This window comes from Lactuca virosa, chromosome 9, assembly GCF_052849685.1.
Source record: "Lactuca virosa cultivar CGN04683 chromosome 9, Lactuca_virosa_CGN04683_v6, whole genome shotgun sequence".
Classification (NCBI taxonomy): domain Eukaryota; kingdom Viridiplantae; phylum Streptophyta; class Magnoliopsida; order Asterales; family Asteraceae; genus Lactuca; species Lactuca virosa.
Genome location: NC_136434.1, coordinates 247669850 through 247684866, shown reverse-complemented (window position 1 = coordinate 247684866; position 15017 = coordinate 247669850). Strand labels below are relative to the sequence as shown.

General features: G+C 37.3%; 1 protein-coding gene across 1 annotated transcript; it reads right to left on the bottom strand.

Annotated features, from left to right (window-relative positions):
* Positions 1-7616: 7616 nt before the first annotated feature.
* Positions 7617-8401, bottom strand: LOC145140451 (uncharacterized). The gene is made up of 2 exons (XM_079073940.1): positions 8152-8401; positions 7617-8083 (listed from the first exon to the last, which is right to left on the bottom strand). The coding sequence occupies exons 1-2, from the start codon at positions 8399-8401 to the stop codon at positions 7617-7619; spliced, it is 717 nt and encodes a 238-aa protein (XP_078930066.1).
* Between the last annotated feature and the right edge of the window lie 6616 nt (positions 8402-15017).

Genomic DNA, 15017 nt, shown 5'->3' with positions numbered 1-15017 from the left:
AACAAACACACAAGATAAACTATAATTGGTATAGTTTGGAAGTCACAAACCACACTTTCATTTCAGAAGAACTATATAATTATTCAAAGGTATAATTATTTCATTTTACAAGAAAAAGGGAGTCATAGTCCATGTAAATCTGTTGATGCTCTTGTGAGACGTTCCTTCACCATACCTACCTAGTGTACACCTTAAGTCATGCATTATAAACAGAGTCTCCTTGAGGGAGAGCGAGATAGTTGTGTACAGATCTATACAGGATTGACAACCCTACACCTCAGTTGTTCGCTACAGTTAGACCGGTAAGTATAGGGTGACAAAAGTCTACCAGCTCCGACACCTGAAGAATGTTGTTCAGGCATATCAGTCATATTAAGCATGGTTATAATAACTCACATAGGGATTAACAAAACGATTTGGTTTACGGAAACTTACACTTCATTAGTTTTATGAAAAGATATAACTACATACTATTTTTCAGTACAGTAATACTTATACATTTTTGGTTTTAGGGTCTAAGACTACAGTTCAAACTTAAGAAAATATTGGATTTTCTGGAAACATACATTATCATTATACAAAAGAAATACATACATCTACGGTTCATATCTAAGAAAATATTGGATTTTCTGGAAACATACATTATCATTATACAAAAAAAGACATACATCTACAGTTCATATCTAAGAAAATATTGGATTTTCTGGACACATACATTATCATTTTACATGGAAAAGATACATAGAAAATACCTACATTTATAGTTCACATTAAAGAAAATATCGGATTTTCTAGAAGTGTACAAAATCATTTTTACACGAAAACGTTACAAATCCTTCTCGCAAAAAATGCTTATGAACTCACCAACTTAATTGTTGACACTTTTAAAAATCACTTGTATTCTCAGGAAACCAGTAGACAGGTATTCAACCCTTCTTGAGGGTCGGCGTCATCATTTCATGTTTTCTACTTTTCAGTTATTTGTATTCAACTTTTGAAACAAACAGAGATTTGTAAACAATGTAATACTTGTAATCCCAATGTATGAATGTTTGTGTTACTATGTTTCATTTGTATTTAACTGTTATGATATTGTGAAATGATGTCATCCACCCTCGGACGTTTCCGTCGTTCCGGTTCGGGGGTGTGAAATAAAAATAATGTCATCTCTCCCAAAACTTAAAGGATTTAGGACACACAATTTTGCGTGCCCTAAAATTAGTGTCTAAACAAAAAAAAACATGGAGGGCACCTATAATAAAATGTGTGTCATCTAAGGATTTCATTTTACAAATTTTAATAGAACGTGCATTCCATCCTTTAATAGCTAGGGGGAAAATGAAATCCCCAAAAATTAAAAACCCTGCCTTATGCTGAAAACCCTCGTCTCCTTTTCATGGTTGAAAACCCCCTTCTCATCAGATTTCCAAAGCTATTCCCCATTTTGTCAAAATTGTTGTAAATTGTAACATTCTTAAACCAGTGGACTCAATTAAATACCATAACCCAAACCCTTTTTGGTAATTTCCAGCCAATTAGGGCAAACCGCAACCCTCAGACCACTTTTTCTCTCAAGAAACCTCAGGTACATACACTTTTTCTCTCAAAAAACCTCAGGTGCATACACTTTAATCTAAGTTTTTTATTTAAAAAACTGATTTAAGTCGCCGTTGTGTTTTGTTTTTCTCTGTTTGGTATGAACATGAATTGTTTCATAGCATTTTGTCGCTTTTCTTTGATTATTATCACTATATATTGTTTTGTTTGTAGTCATGTAATCATATCTATTTGTGAATATATTGTTGAAGGTTTTGAGTGTAAGTTGAAACCTAATTTTTGCTTGTTGCCTTGTTTCAATGGCTTGTGCAATAGAATCGAAGCTCCTCCTGCTAGTGATATGTACTGATTTCACCTCATCTGCTTCAATCTCAATTTATTTAGATTTAAAAGCGTTCCGAGATGCATGCATAGTGAGGTATGTTAATTTTTTGTTGTTATATTTGTTGGATTAGGTGTCTAAGCCCATAACTATATTTGGTATGTACTTGACCCGGTTGTAGCATGGTCCTTTTGGGTTGCCTTCACCAGAGCAACTTGATTGGATGAATAATAGAGAAAGAGGTTATTATGATTTATTAAAATATTATATGAATAATATATTAAAAGAGAAATCATATTGGTTAATTAATATTGGTCAATAATTAATTAAGAATTAATTTCATGGTCAAAAGATATTAATTGAACCTAGGGGACCTGAATTGCAAATATAAGATAATTGGATTTTGGGCTGTGGATCCCTTTGAAAGGGATGGACGAAATCAAAGGGGAAGCCTACATTGAATTTGTCCAAGCCTTGCTTCTGGAAGGATCCTGTAGACTGCTTAAGGCCTAAGCAGTCCAATTAGGGTTTTAACTGAAATCCTAGCAGCTCACCTACAAAAAGGACCCTAGGCTTCACAATTCGGCTACCACTTAAACCCTAGAGATCATATAGCCGATTTTGAGCCTCATTTCCCTCTCTCCAAGATCATCCAACTTGCTTTGGTGTTTGTGATTCATTAGAGGCATCGCATTTGAGGTGCTAGGTACTCAAAGCTCAAGATCTTCAAGCTACAATTGAAAGGTAATTTCCTAGCCTTGGTATAGTTATGATTTTCGATTTTGTATGCTAGAATTAGGCTTTACAAGCTTTGGATGATGTGCATGTACAATTAGAGAAACCTAGGTCCAAAGCTTTAGGGTTTGCATGTGCACCATAGGATTGATGTAATGCTCAAAACTCATCAGTGGTGTCAGAGCCTAGGTTGTTTTCTATTTTATTTGATGCCTTGTTTGATCATTCATTTCTTTAAAAATCGAAATTTCTACCCCTAACAGATGAACTCGACGAGTCCAGACAGTGACTCGGCGAGTCGGGGCGTCAAAGAGCAAATCTTTCGGGATTTTGGCTTATTTTGGATTCGGATAATTACCAAAAACGTTTTTGATTAATAAAATCCGATTTTTATTAAATTCATATAATTATCCTTATCCAAATAGAAGATAATTGTCAATTAATTAGATAATTATTGCCTTATATGATAACTTTAATTATTTGAATTATTTGATTGTATTATCTTCCCATGAAATTGAATTAGGTCAAATTTAGATAATCACTAATTAATTGTTTAATTAAATTATTTGTAATTTGATCTAGGAAGTTTTGAAAAGTTTCAAGACTTGCCCTCAAGTTTTTGAATTTAAATATTTTGATTAAAAGTTTAATTTTGAAACATTTATATTCTAAACCCTAGAATTTTACAAGTTTAAAATTCAACCCTTATACTATTACAATATTATAAGAATAATGATTATATATATGTATAAGATAAAGATAGTCTTACCGTTAGTAGGCCTCATTCACGAAGCCGGTCTATAAGGGGGTATAAGGTTGCTGCCTATAAAATGGCAGTTTAATGAGTGTCCACTCTCACCCACCACTTCCTTGACTAGTGGAGGGTCGTTAGCCGAACGGGTAGGATAGGGCAATTAATTCCTCATTACAAGTATAATTATTAATAAAGTAACTAAATGCATTTATAAATTCCCAATCTTAACTACTTTTGGAAAAATGTGAAATGATGCTATTCCATGAAATTACACTTTGCACCCTGCCAAGTCGTTAGTGGAGCGTGCGTGGATAACCGACACACTAATATGGACTAGCAATGGTGGCAAAGGGTGGCTCGATGTTTATCATAGATCAATGGAGCGTGTGTGGTCAACTGACACATTGATTAGGTGGTAAATGACATCGAGAGTACCAAGTATATTTGCATGGTTATTCACACCTTGTTTGTGATCCTTGGTATCCCAGTCAAAAACTTGAAGGGCATATCGAGATTTAAACATGCCATTGAAAAGTTCAATAAATCTCAAAAGATCTAGGAGTTTCAATACATTTAAAACTTAATTGGTTTTCGTTTTTCATAGTGGAAATTAGTAAATCGTCATTTACCTACCTTCAAGTTGTTTGCAATTTGGATTACGACATCCCTCTTCTAAATTGTAAAGAATGTTGTTGGATCCTAGCCCTAATTTCTCATTTGGGTGTTTAATTGGGGATTCTTATCTAATCTAAACTTTGTTCCTTTTCTATTTCAGATGTCTACTTCAAACAACAACAACGCTTCTGGTTCGACCCTTTCCGGCTCATTCTCACTCATGAACTTGTGTAGGAGGGTGATATTCGATGGGTCCAACTTTAATGATTGGATCCACAACATTCGAATGGTCACCCGTTACGAGGACAAGGAGTATGTTCTCGAAAAGGAGCTGAAAGAAGTCAATGTCAACACTGCTACTCCCGAAGAAATCGCTGCCTACGAGGCTCATGAGCGAGATGCTACGAAAGTTCATTGCATCATGCTCGCGACAATGATTGTTGAACTCCAAAATTCCTACGAGGACTACTACCCATACGAGATGCATCAAGATTTGATGGATAGGTACCATCAAAGCGCGAGGCAGGAAAGGTACGAGATCATCGCTGTGATGATCACTACCAAGATGAAGGATGGAGAGTCCATCATGGCCCACCTGCAGAAAATGCAACGATATGTGGACCGCTTGCTGAAGTTAAATGTTAGCTTCGATGAGGAGCTGGCCATAAATATCATTCTAGACTCCTTACCTCCTTGTTACAACCAGTTTCGTATGACCTACCACATGAACAAGGAGGAGGTCACTCTAAGCAAGCTTCAAGGCCTGCTAAGGATTGCTGAGAGTAGTCTGAAAAACAAATATGTTGCATCAACTCCTACTACCGCCCCCGTCTTGGCTTTTGGGCAAGGGAAGGGTAAGAAGAGGAAGGCTCCTTCTAAGAGCCACAAGGGAAAGTCCCACGATGGTACCTCTTCTAGTGGAACCAAGGTTAGTCCCGATGCACCCTCCTCCAACCCGAAGGATGCATAGTGATACTACTACCACGAGAAAGGGCATTGAAAACGAAGTTGCCCGAAGTACTTGCAAGATATCAATGATGGGAAGATAAATCCATCCTTCGCAGGTATTTATACTATTCATTCTAACAACTCATCACATGCTATGTCTTGGGTCCTCGATACAGGATGTGGTTTTCACATTTTTTCTGATTTGCAAGGTCTAAGAAGAAGTAGGAATATGGAGCATGGGAAGATGAACTTGATCATGGGGAATAGGAAAGCATCGTTTGTCACCAAGATTGGAGTTTACTCTTTAGTGCTTAGTAGTGGGTTAGGTTTAGATTTGAATACTTGCTGTTACTCGTCAGAGATGACACGAAACATTATTTCTTTTCATGGTTTGTATAAACAAGGTTTTAGATTTTCGTTTGATAATGAAAAAGGTTCTATTAATGCTTTCTTTAATGGTACTTTCTATTTTGAAGCATTTCCTTCTAATGGAGTATATGAAACTGTGATGGTTATAGACAACTTAGGAAATGATGTGTTGCATATCGATTCCTCCAATAGTTTGGACAAATCATGCTTGTGGCATTGTTGTCTTGAACATGTCAACTAGAAGTGAATAGCCCAACTTCAAAAGGATGGAGTGTTAGAGTCGTTCGAACTTAGGGACGATGACGTGTGCGAGTCTTGTTTACTTGGAAAGATGACCAAGTTTCCCTTCACTGGTACTTGTGAAAGGGGTGAGGGTTTAATGGATCTCATACATACCGATGTATGTGGGCCCTTTAGATCCACCACAAGGGATTCAAGCCGCTTCTATGTGACTTTCACCGACGATTATAGCAGATATGGGTATATGTACATAATAAAGCACAAGTCAGAAACCTTTGAAAAGTTCAAAGAGTTTAAGCAAGAAGTGGAGAATCAGTTGGGCAGGAAAATTAAGATGCTCTGATCCGATCGAGGTGGTGAGTACCTTAGTCTTGAATTCCACGACTACCTCAAGGAATGCGGAATTGTTTCGCAATTGACGCCGTCTACGACACAACAGTTGAATGGTGTAGCTGAGAGGCGCAATCGAACCTTTTTAGACATGGTTCGTTCCATGATGAGTCGTGCTTCGTTACCTATCTCATTTTGCGGGTATGCCTTAGAGACTGTCGCCCATATCCTTAATCGAGTCCCTACTAAGAAGGTTGTCAAAACACCTCATGAGATGTAGACAGGGAAAGCTCCCCCGCTGGCACATATCAAGGTTTGGGGTTGTGAGGCTTTCGTAAGATGAGAGACCCACGACAAACTCGAACCTCGTAGTGAGCGGTATATTTTCATCGGCTATCCGCAGAATACCTTTGGATATCTCTTCTATAGACCGCGTGATAATGTTCTCTTCGTTGCGAGGAGAGGGGTTTTCCGAGGGTGATAACTCATAATCCAAGAGGATAGTGGGAGGCAAATTGACCTTGAAGAGCTTCAAGAGTCAAGCGATGAAGGAACCTCTAACGCTGGTGTTCAACCCGAGGAGGAAACTCCTGTTGAATTGATTGACGAATCCTTACCTCTTAGACGTTCCAGTAGAGTTAGTGTTCCACCTGTGTTATATGGTTTTCATATAACAAGTGAGGGTGATACGTTTATTAGTGATAGTACACTAGTAAATTCAGATGAACCTAACAGCTACAAGGAAGCCAAGGCAGGCCCGGAGTCTACAAAGTGGAAAGAGGCTATGGACAGTGAGATTCAGTCCATGTATGGCAATCAAGTTTGGAACTTGGTTGACAATGTACCGGGTCGTAAGACGATCGGGTGCAAATGGATCTTCAAGAAGAATACCGACATGGATGGGAAATTACACACTTATAAGGCGCGATTGGTTGCGAAGGGCTTTACTCAAACTCCCAGAGTTGACTATGATGAGACCTTCTCACCAGTAGCGAAAATAATGTATATAAGGGTTATGCTAGTTATAGCTGCATTTCATGATTATGAAATATTGCAGATGGATGTCAAAACCGCTTTCCTAAATAGGAACTTGGCTGTAGATGTTTACATGAGTCAGCCAGTGGGTTTTGTCGATGCAAAACACCCTAATAGAGTGTGTAAGCTTGAGAAATCCATCTATGGAATGAAATAAGCGTCTCGCAGATGGAATCTTTGTTTCGATGAGAAAGTCAAAGAGTTTGGTTTCTTGCGAAGCGAGGATGAGTCATGTGTATATGTCAAAGCCAGTAGGAGTATAATTAGTTTTCTCTTTTTGTATGTCGATGACATACTGCTCATCAGAAACGACATCCCAACCCTGCAGGAGGTTAAGTCCTAGCTTGGGAAGTGCTTCGCTATGAAGGACCTAGAAGAAGCTGCTTATATCCTAGGGATAAGGATAGTGAGAAACATGAGTAAAAGATTAAGGGGTCATTTGAGAGTTGCTGACTGGGTTAGAGCTGACTGGGTTAGAAATGTTGACTGAGTCCATATCTGACTGAGTTTATGCTGTTTGATTATTTATCTGAATAGCTGTGTTGAATGAAAAAATGACCATATTACCCTTGTGTTGTCTCTTGTGCTGGATAAAAAAAATTATAAAAACACAAATTATCATATAAAATCCAAATTAAACATACATCAATTAAAATCCAAATACAAAATCCAAATACAAATTGTCATACATAATAAAAAAAAGTACACCATTTAACGTGAATCATTTGAAAGTAGTTGATTAGCAATCTGGTCACACAAAGTAGTCATATAGTCAACGGCTTCTGAACCCCATTCTATGCCTTCTATGTTTTGACCCTCATTTCCTCCACCACCCACATTAGGAGTAACCATAGTGTTTTGTTCAAAGTTCGTAAATAATTCATCTTCAATATCATATTTCCTTATAAAGTTATGGACCGCAACACAAGCAATGACTATGTCTCTTTGCACTGGAAAAGGATAAGGAGCCATTTGTTTTAAAATTGGAAATTTCGCCTTCAATACACCATAAGCACATTCAATGTAATTTCTAAGTTGTGCATGAGCATGATTGAACCTTTCTTCCTTAGTTAAAGCTCTGTTTCTTCGAAAATCGGCTAACCAATACCTAGTATTGCGATAGGGAGCCATAAATCCACGGGTGTTGGTGTATGCGGCATCACAAAGGTAATATTTATCTGTAGATGTATGACAAATTTATCATATAAATAATATAGATAATAAAACGTATAGTAAAGTTACAAACCTGGTGGAGGGAATGGAAATCCGCAAGTCGGGTTAAATGCAACTTCTTTCAAAACTTTAGAATCATGTGCTATGCCCTCCCATCCAGCCCATACAAAGGTAAATATCATATCAAAATTACAAATTCCAATTACATTTTGATAACATTCACCTTTTCCTATTCCCCTATAACGAGTTTGTTGATCAACAGGCACAACTGCATGTATAAGTGTTCCATCTAGTGCACATATTGCTCCGGGAAATATATGCATTAGTCGTCTATGTCGTTCTGAGGTATTTCTTGTTGAATTAGACGAGGTTGGTACTATAATTTCTCATGCAAAACACATCATTGCACGTAAGGCCTCATGAAAACATTGATGAATCGTTTGTGTGGAGTGATGAAATCTTTCTTTAACGGCTCGAAAACGTTCATTATGTCCTATAACATGTAAAAACATAGCCATCTTCTCTTCAACACTTATCGTCCTACTAGATTGCAACCAATTTCGTTGTGTAAAGTGATTGCATAATAGTACAAATGCATCCTGTGAAAGACGTATCATATCGTAACATTGTATAGGACATCCGTGTATCAAATCTTGCATATACACATACCCCTTTGCTGCCTGTTCGCTAGCTCTTATTCTTTTAATCATTCTTTGCCTTTGTCGGACCAACATCAACCAATACCACGAGAATATAAGAAAATATAAAAAGTCACCTTCTTTATCCATGTGTCCTGTTAGATGTCAAATACAAATTACATTTTAATCAATAACATAACAATCAATAACATAACAATCCATAACATAACAAACCGTAACATGTAAATACTAAAAGCATAACATTCCATAACATATAAATTCATATAAAATAACCGCACCTAAGAAAACAATCCATAACATAACTAAACCATAGAATACTAATGTCAAACAATGAACCATAACATACTAAAGTCAAACAATGAAGCATAACATACTAAAGTCAAACAATGAACCATAACATACTAAAGTCAAATGTAACATGTAAATACTAAAGTCAACCAACTAATCCAAACTTTCTTCCCGCATTTGTTACCCACGACTCACAAGTTAACAAGTTAAGGCGCAACCAAATTTTCCTATTACCAGCGCTTTCAGCAAATAACATAAGAGCAGTGGTGTATTTCGGATCATATTCTCCCCACTCCAAGCTTGTCAACTTCGCCATACAAGCATCCATCTCCTTCTCAATATTATTTGCTTCCGTGAATCCTTGGGCAGCCTTGATAATTTCTTTTCCAACTTCTTTCAACTCATCATCAAGTGTGGTTTCTTTAAGACCATTTCGTTTGCCCCCCTTGTTTTTTGACCGCCCAGATGATTCCTCACTAGTAGGTTGAGGTACAGTTGAGCTTGGGGTATCTGCATGAGGTGCTGGCTCATCCATCTCTGTATCCTCAAAATCATGTGTACTGAAGGTTTCATTGGGATAAGATAGTGTCGAAGATGGCCCCCAACTGTGAACACCGGTCGAGTTCGCCCCATCAAATAGTTGGGTACAAAGTTCAGGGCAGGGGAGGGGTGCATTTCTCAGCTTATCTACATACTTGTTCAACTGTTTGACAATTTAATAAATATTATTAAAGTAGTAAAAAAATAATCTAGTTTAAAAATATGTATATATGTACCTTCGCTTCCGCTTCCCATTCTTCATTAGTCATGTTAAAAGAATTCGTTATGGGATTATAAATATTTCCTTTTTTTTTAAGTTTTAACCACACTGCATACTTTGCTTTTAAATAGTCGTATCGGTTTTTCATTTGTTTTTTCTCGACAATAAAATTATGATCTGTTTTCAATTTCTCCGCGACCACAGCCCATGAGCTTGCTTTTAGGCCACTACCCTCCCGGCCATTGCTTGTTAATTCTTGTATACATGCTTCCAAAAAAGTTTTGTCCACCAATTCCGACTTCCAACTAACCCTAATTCTTTTATCTGTCATGTCTATTGTAAAAAGGAAAAAAAATAGCTAATCATCCACATAACACACATTTACAAATAAATCAAGCATAAATGTGATAAGCTAATCATCCACATAACACACATTTACAAATAGCTAACACTATGTGCTTGATGTCAATAAGATAAAACATATATTTTTTTTGTTTAACCTAAAGATAAAACAACTTGAAGACAAGACTTGGGAGATTCAACTTTGATCTTACTACAACTATATGGTATCACTGAATAAATGTAATATAAAAATTCATGTGTTTTAGTGTACTAACATATCAAATACAGATAATACACATAAACATATCATATATGAGTTTGCTAATACACATATACCTATGTAACAGATATTGATCATTGTCTTGAGCATTTTGATCTTACACACATATACCTATGTAGCATTGATATACATTAGACATACACATAAACATATCATATACACACAGTACACAATTCGTTCGATTTAACAACCATATAAATTTGTTCAAAACAATACATACATTTTGTTCAAAACAATACGGGACTAAACTTGTTGAAATCAGAAATTTGACAAAGACATGAAGGGTAATTTGACAAAGACATGAAGGGTTTTGTGATTTCAGATAAAAAAACGCAAAAAAAATTCACAGAGTTACCTGCTCGTCGCTGATGAAGAGGAGAAGTCGCCGCCTGTGTGCGTCGTCGCCGGAGAAGAGGGGTTGTGTGCGTCGTCGCTGGAGAAGATGGGGAAGGAGGCGATCAGCAGGTCTTGGCGATGGAGGGGAGCAGTTTTGTCTAGGGTAATGGCGAAGGAGGCGAGCAAGGGCAAAGGGCAACAAAACGCGTATCTTTAATTTCCATTCAGGAGGGTTTTTTTTGCTTACCGGGTAAGTGAAATTGGCTAACCGAATCAGCTTTAATTTGTAATTACCAAACATCCGATTGTTGACCGAGTCAGCAGTCAGCACTGACCGGACCCGGTCAGCTTAAATCAAACAGCCCCTAATAGGACTTAGTCAAAGTACTTACTTGGATAAAGTACTAAAGCGTTTTAGTATGGAAAATTCCAAGAAAGGGGAGTTACCAATCCAAAGCAATACCAAGTTGAGTAAGACTCAAAGCCCGAGTACCGAAGCTGAGATAGAGGAGATGAGTCGAGTACCTTACGCTTATGCAGTTGGCTCGATCATGTATGCTATGACTTGTACTCGCCCTGATGTGGCCTTCGCTTTGAGCATGGTCTGCAGATTTCAAGGGAACCCCGGTAGAGCACATTGGACCACAGTAAAGAATACTCTTAAGTACCTTCGGAGGACTAAGGAATGCTTTCTTATCCTCGGTGGGAGTGATGACTTAAGGGTGCGAGGGTATAGTGACGCCAGTTTTCAGACCGACCAAGACAACTTCCGCTCTCAGTCGGGCTGGGTCTTTACTCTTAATGGAGGAGCAGTGACTTGGAAAAGTTCCAAGCAGGAGACCGTAGCTGATTCAACGTGCAAATCAGAGTACATAGCAGCAAGCGAAGCGTCGAAGGAGGCAATATGGTTGAAGAACTTCATGGGAGACCTTGGCGTTGTGCCAGCCATAAAGGAGCCTATGGATATGTTCTGTGATAACGAAGGTGCGGTTGCCTTAACCAAGGAACTGAGGGATCATTGCAGATCCAAACATATCGACAGAAAATAGCACTTCATTAGACATCGGGTAGAAGAGGGACTCCTCGCAGTAAAGAGGGTATCGTCAGAGGAGAACGCAGCAGATCCCCTTACGAAGGGACTGAGTAGGGTTAAGCACTTGCAGCACGCTGGGAGCATTGGGCTGAAAGACGATATTAGTTTTAGTAATTAGATAGCTTTTAGAAACTTGTAATAGATAAATTGTAATTAACATTTGATGATTAAATAAAGGTGTTTTATTTATACGTAAAGGTACTGACATGTGTTAATTATTTACTATTGTTTCACTTTGCATGTTTTGACTTCCTAAATAACAAGATTATTTAAACTGTCCACAGTCGATCATACTTTGGAAGTAGGTATGAAAGAAGACTGTCATGAATTTGCTTGTAGATTGTCTAAGTGTTTAGACATAGCAAAGGTTTGCTGTAACGTTCATGAGTGCTCTTGAAATAAGATTTGAGTATTGGATTAAACCCGCGCTCACTTGAATCACTTCATGGAATTAATCACGAGTAATTGTGAGACGATAATATCATATAGTCTTTAAACCTAGATATATTGTTTATTGTTTTCAAGTTGTTTGTGCATTGATAATGTGTAAACGCATTAGTAACTTGATGTTATAAAACGCATTGTTGTGTATGATTTGATGAGTAAATAGTAAAAGCATATAACTCGAAGTTTATCTGCTCCTTTTATCCTACGAGGGTAAAAGTGATATCTTGGGCCCCTCGATGATTTGGTTTGACTTATGTGTCGGGCCCAGTCAGGACCGAATTGATGTGTTCAATTAAGTTCTATGTCAGACGAATCAGAAGTCGAGAAACAAACTGCTGGACAATAAGTATGACTATGTTCCATGTGATTGTCCACACGATATCTTGAGAACAAAGGACTATACGATCCCTTATCTAAAGGACGTGTTAGAGTGTGACAACCCGAAACTTTTTCCGTTACTGTTAGCCAATTTCCATTAATAAAATTCGTATTTTATTAAGTTCCGTCAAATTCCTTTGGTGTGGAAAATGATTTAGATTATATAATTAAGTTATATATATATGAGTCGGAACCAAAAATCGTGCGAAAAACCTGAGTTTCTTTTGAAAAATCAAAGTTTTCGGCTGAAGTGATATGTTTACGGCCGTACACCCGTTTACGGCCAAAGACAGTTGGACCCCACCACCGACCATGCAAACCCCCTATAAATACGAGCCTCTACCCCTCATTTACACTTTTCTGGCCAAAAACTCTCTCATTCTCTCTCTAAACTCTTGACCGTAAACACCAAAAACACCCTTATTCTTCTAAAAATCATCGAGAATTACCATCGGAGGTTGTTCTGGAGCATCTAAAACACGTTTTTCATCGAATCCGACATACTTGTTCTTGAGTTTACGGCCGTACACACTTCAAACCTTCAAAGGCCGTAAACCTTTCAAAGAGGCTGTTCACAGCCGTAGACAGTTCACGGCCGTAAACTCCATTCACAGCCATAAACTCCATTCACGGCCGTAAACTCCATTCACGGCCGCAAACTCCTTCATACCGTGAACTTTGGCCGCAAACCCATTTTTCTGATTCAATCGAGTCCCGGTAACACTCCTAAACTGAAAGCAAGTGTTTTCCCGACACTATAAATAATGGTTTCGCTGATAAAATGTATATATGTATTAATTGTATTAGGATCTCGTTAAGTGTCGTATACATCAACTCGAGGGTCTTCACTCCCAGTTCTCGATGTCCGACTATTCACACGACTAACAGTGAGTTCATACCCCTATGCTTTTACTATTTTTAATGTTTTCAGGGGGGAATACAAGCCAAACACAAATGATTTTTGTGAACTTATTTAAAAGGATTTCAACAGGTTTAAAACTTATGCAATTGATACAACCAAAAGATTTCCATGTTTTATAAAATATTTAGATATTTTATCCCTTTTGTAACATGCTGAGCATAAGGGACGTTTTCAATGTACATTCAAAATTGCATAATTTTCAGATCAATACATGAACCAATTACACAACATACATGCAAACTATAATAGGTATAGTTTGGGATTTCAATACACGAGTTTACAAATTCAGAGTCACACATTAACAAACATATAAACTATGACAACCTTAGTTTATGTTACATGATATACTTTACTACTTTATGAATTCGAGAGTACTACATTAAATAATTATTTAAGTATAATTATTGTTACACTACAAGTATACAACGGATTCAAATACAAGAGAACAATACAGAGCTACACGTAAACTAGTTTATACAGGATTGTGAGACAACACTTCAATTGTACCCTTCGGGGTCCAGGTTAAATCCTATCATAGTATAACCAGAGTTTCCTGGAGGGAGAGCAAGAGATTTGTGAATAGATCTATTCGGGATTGACAATCCCACACCTAAACTGCTAGCTACAGTTAGGCAGGCATGCCTGGGGTGAAAAATATCATATCGTTCTCCCTCCAGGTTATATGACTCACAATAGAATAAACTAACCTTATTGTTTTACGGGATTTCATTCTTCTTTAGTTTTATTTTATTAATAAAAGTAGTTCATAATACAGCTGGAGGATTTCAGGGATTTCAAACTCATAGTTTTATTTTAAGTAATGAAACTACTAACCATATTGGTGTAACCAGGGTTTTCAAACTGAACAATTTATACCTTACTGGTGATAGCCAGGGTTTTCATACAAAAGGGTTTTTCATTCAAAACAACGTTATACAATACAATTGGTGGTAATTAGACATAGAAGCTAACACATTATATACTACTACAGAACACAGTAAAAAACGTATATGTTAGAAAATATTGGATTTTCTTGGAAGGCATACAAACATTTTAAAGATTTAATGACAAGTTTTCATTACAAAAACATGCTTATGAACTCACCAGCTTTATGCTGATACTCTTTTCAAAATTGCTTGTATTCTCAGGAAATCAGTAGACAGGTACCACGGCAGACTTTTGAGAAGACGGGGCGTATAGAGTCTCGTCTTTCTTTTTGCTACTTTTGATGTATATAAATATGAAGCAAACATATGTAAATACCTTTTTATATATTCAATGTAATGGTTGTGTTTACTTTGATTAGTATGATGCAATTGCTGTGATACTACATATGACGTCATCCACCCCCGAACGTTTCTGCCATTCCGGTTTGGGGGTGTGACATAGAGTTCGACAGCAGCTTTTGAGAGCTACGATTGCTAATCGGATTTT

Excerpts from the sequence above, each read along its gene's own strand:
- LOC145140451 (XM_079073940.1), bottom strand. The coding sequence starts at position 8,401 with ATGCATATATTTCCCGGAGCAATATGTGCACTAGATGGAACACTTATA. Across the intron at positions 8,084-8,151 it reads ATTTCCATTCCCTCCACCAG|ATAAATATTACCTTTGTGAT; the intron begins GTTTGTAACTTT and ends ATACATCTACAG.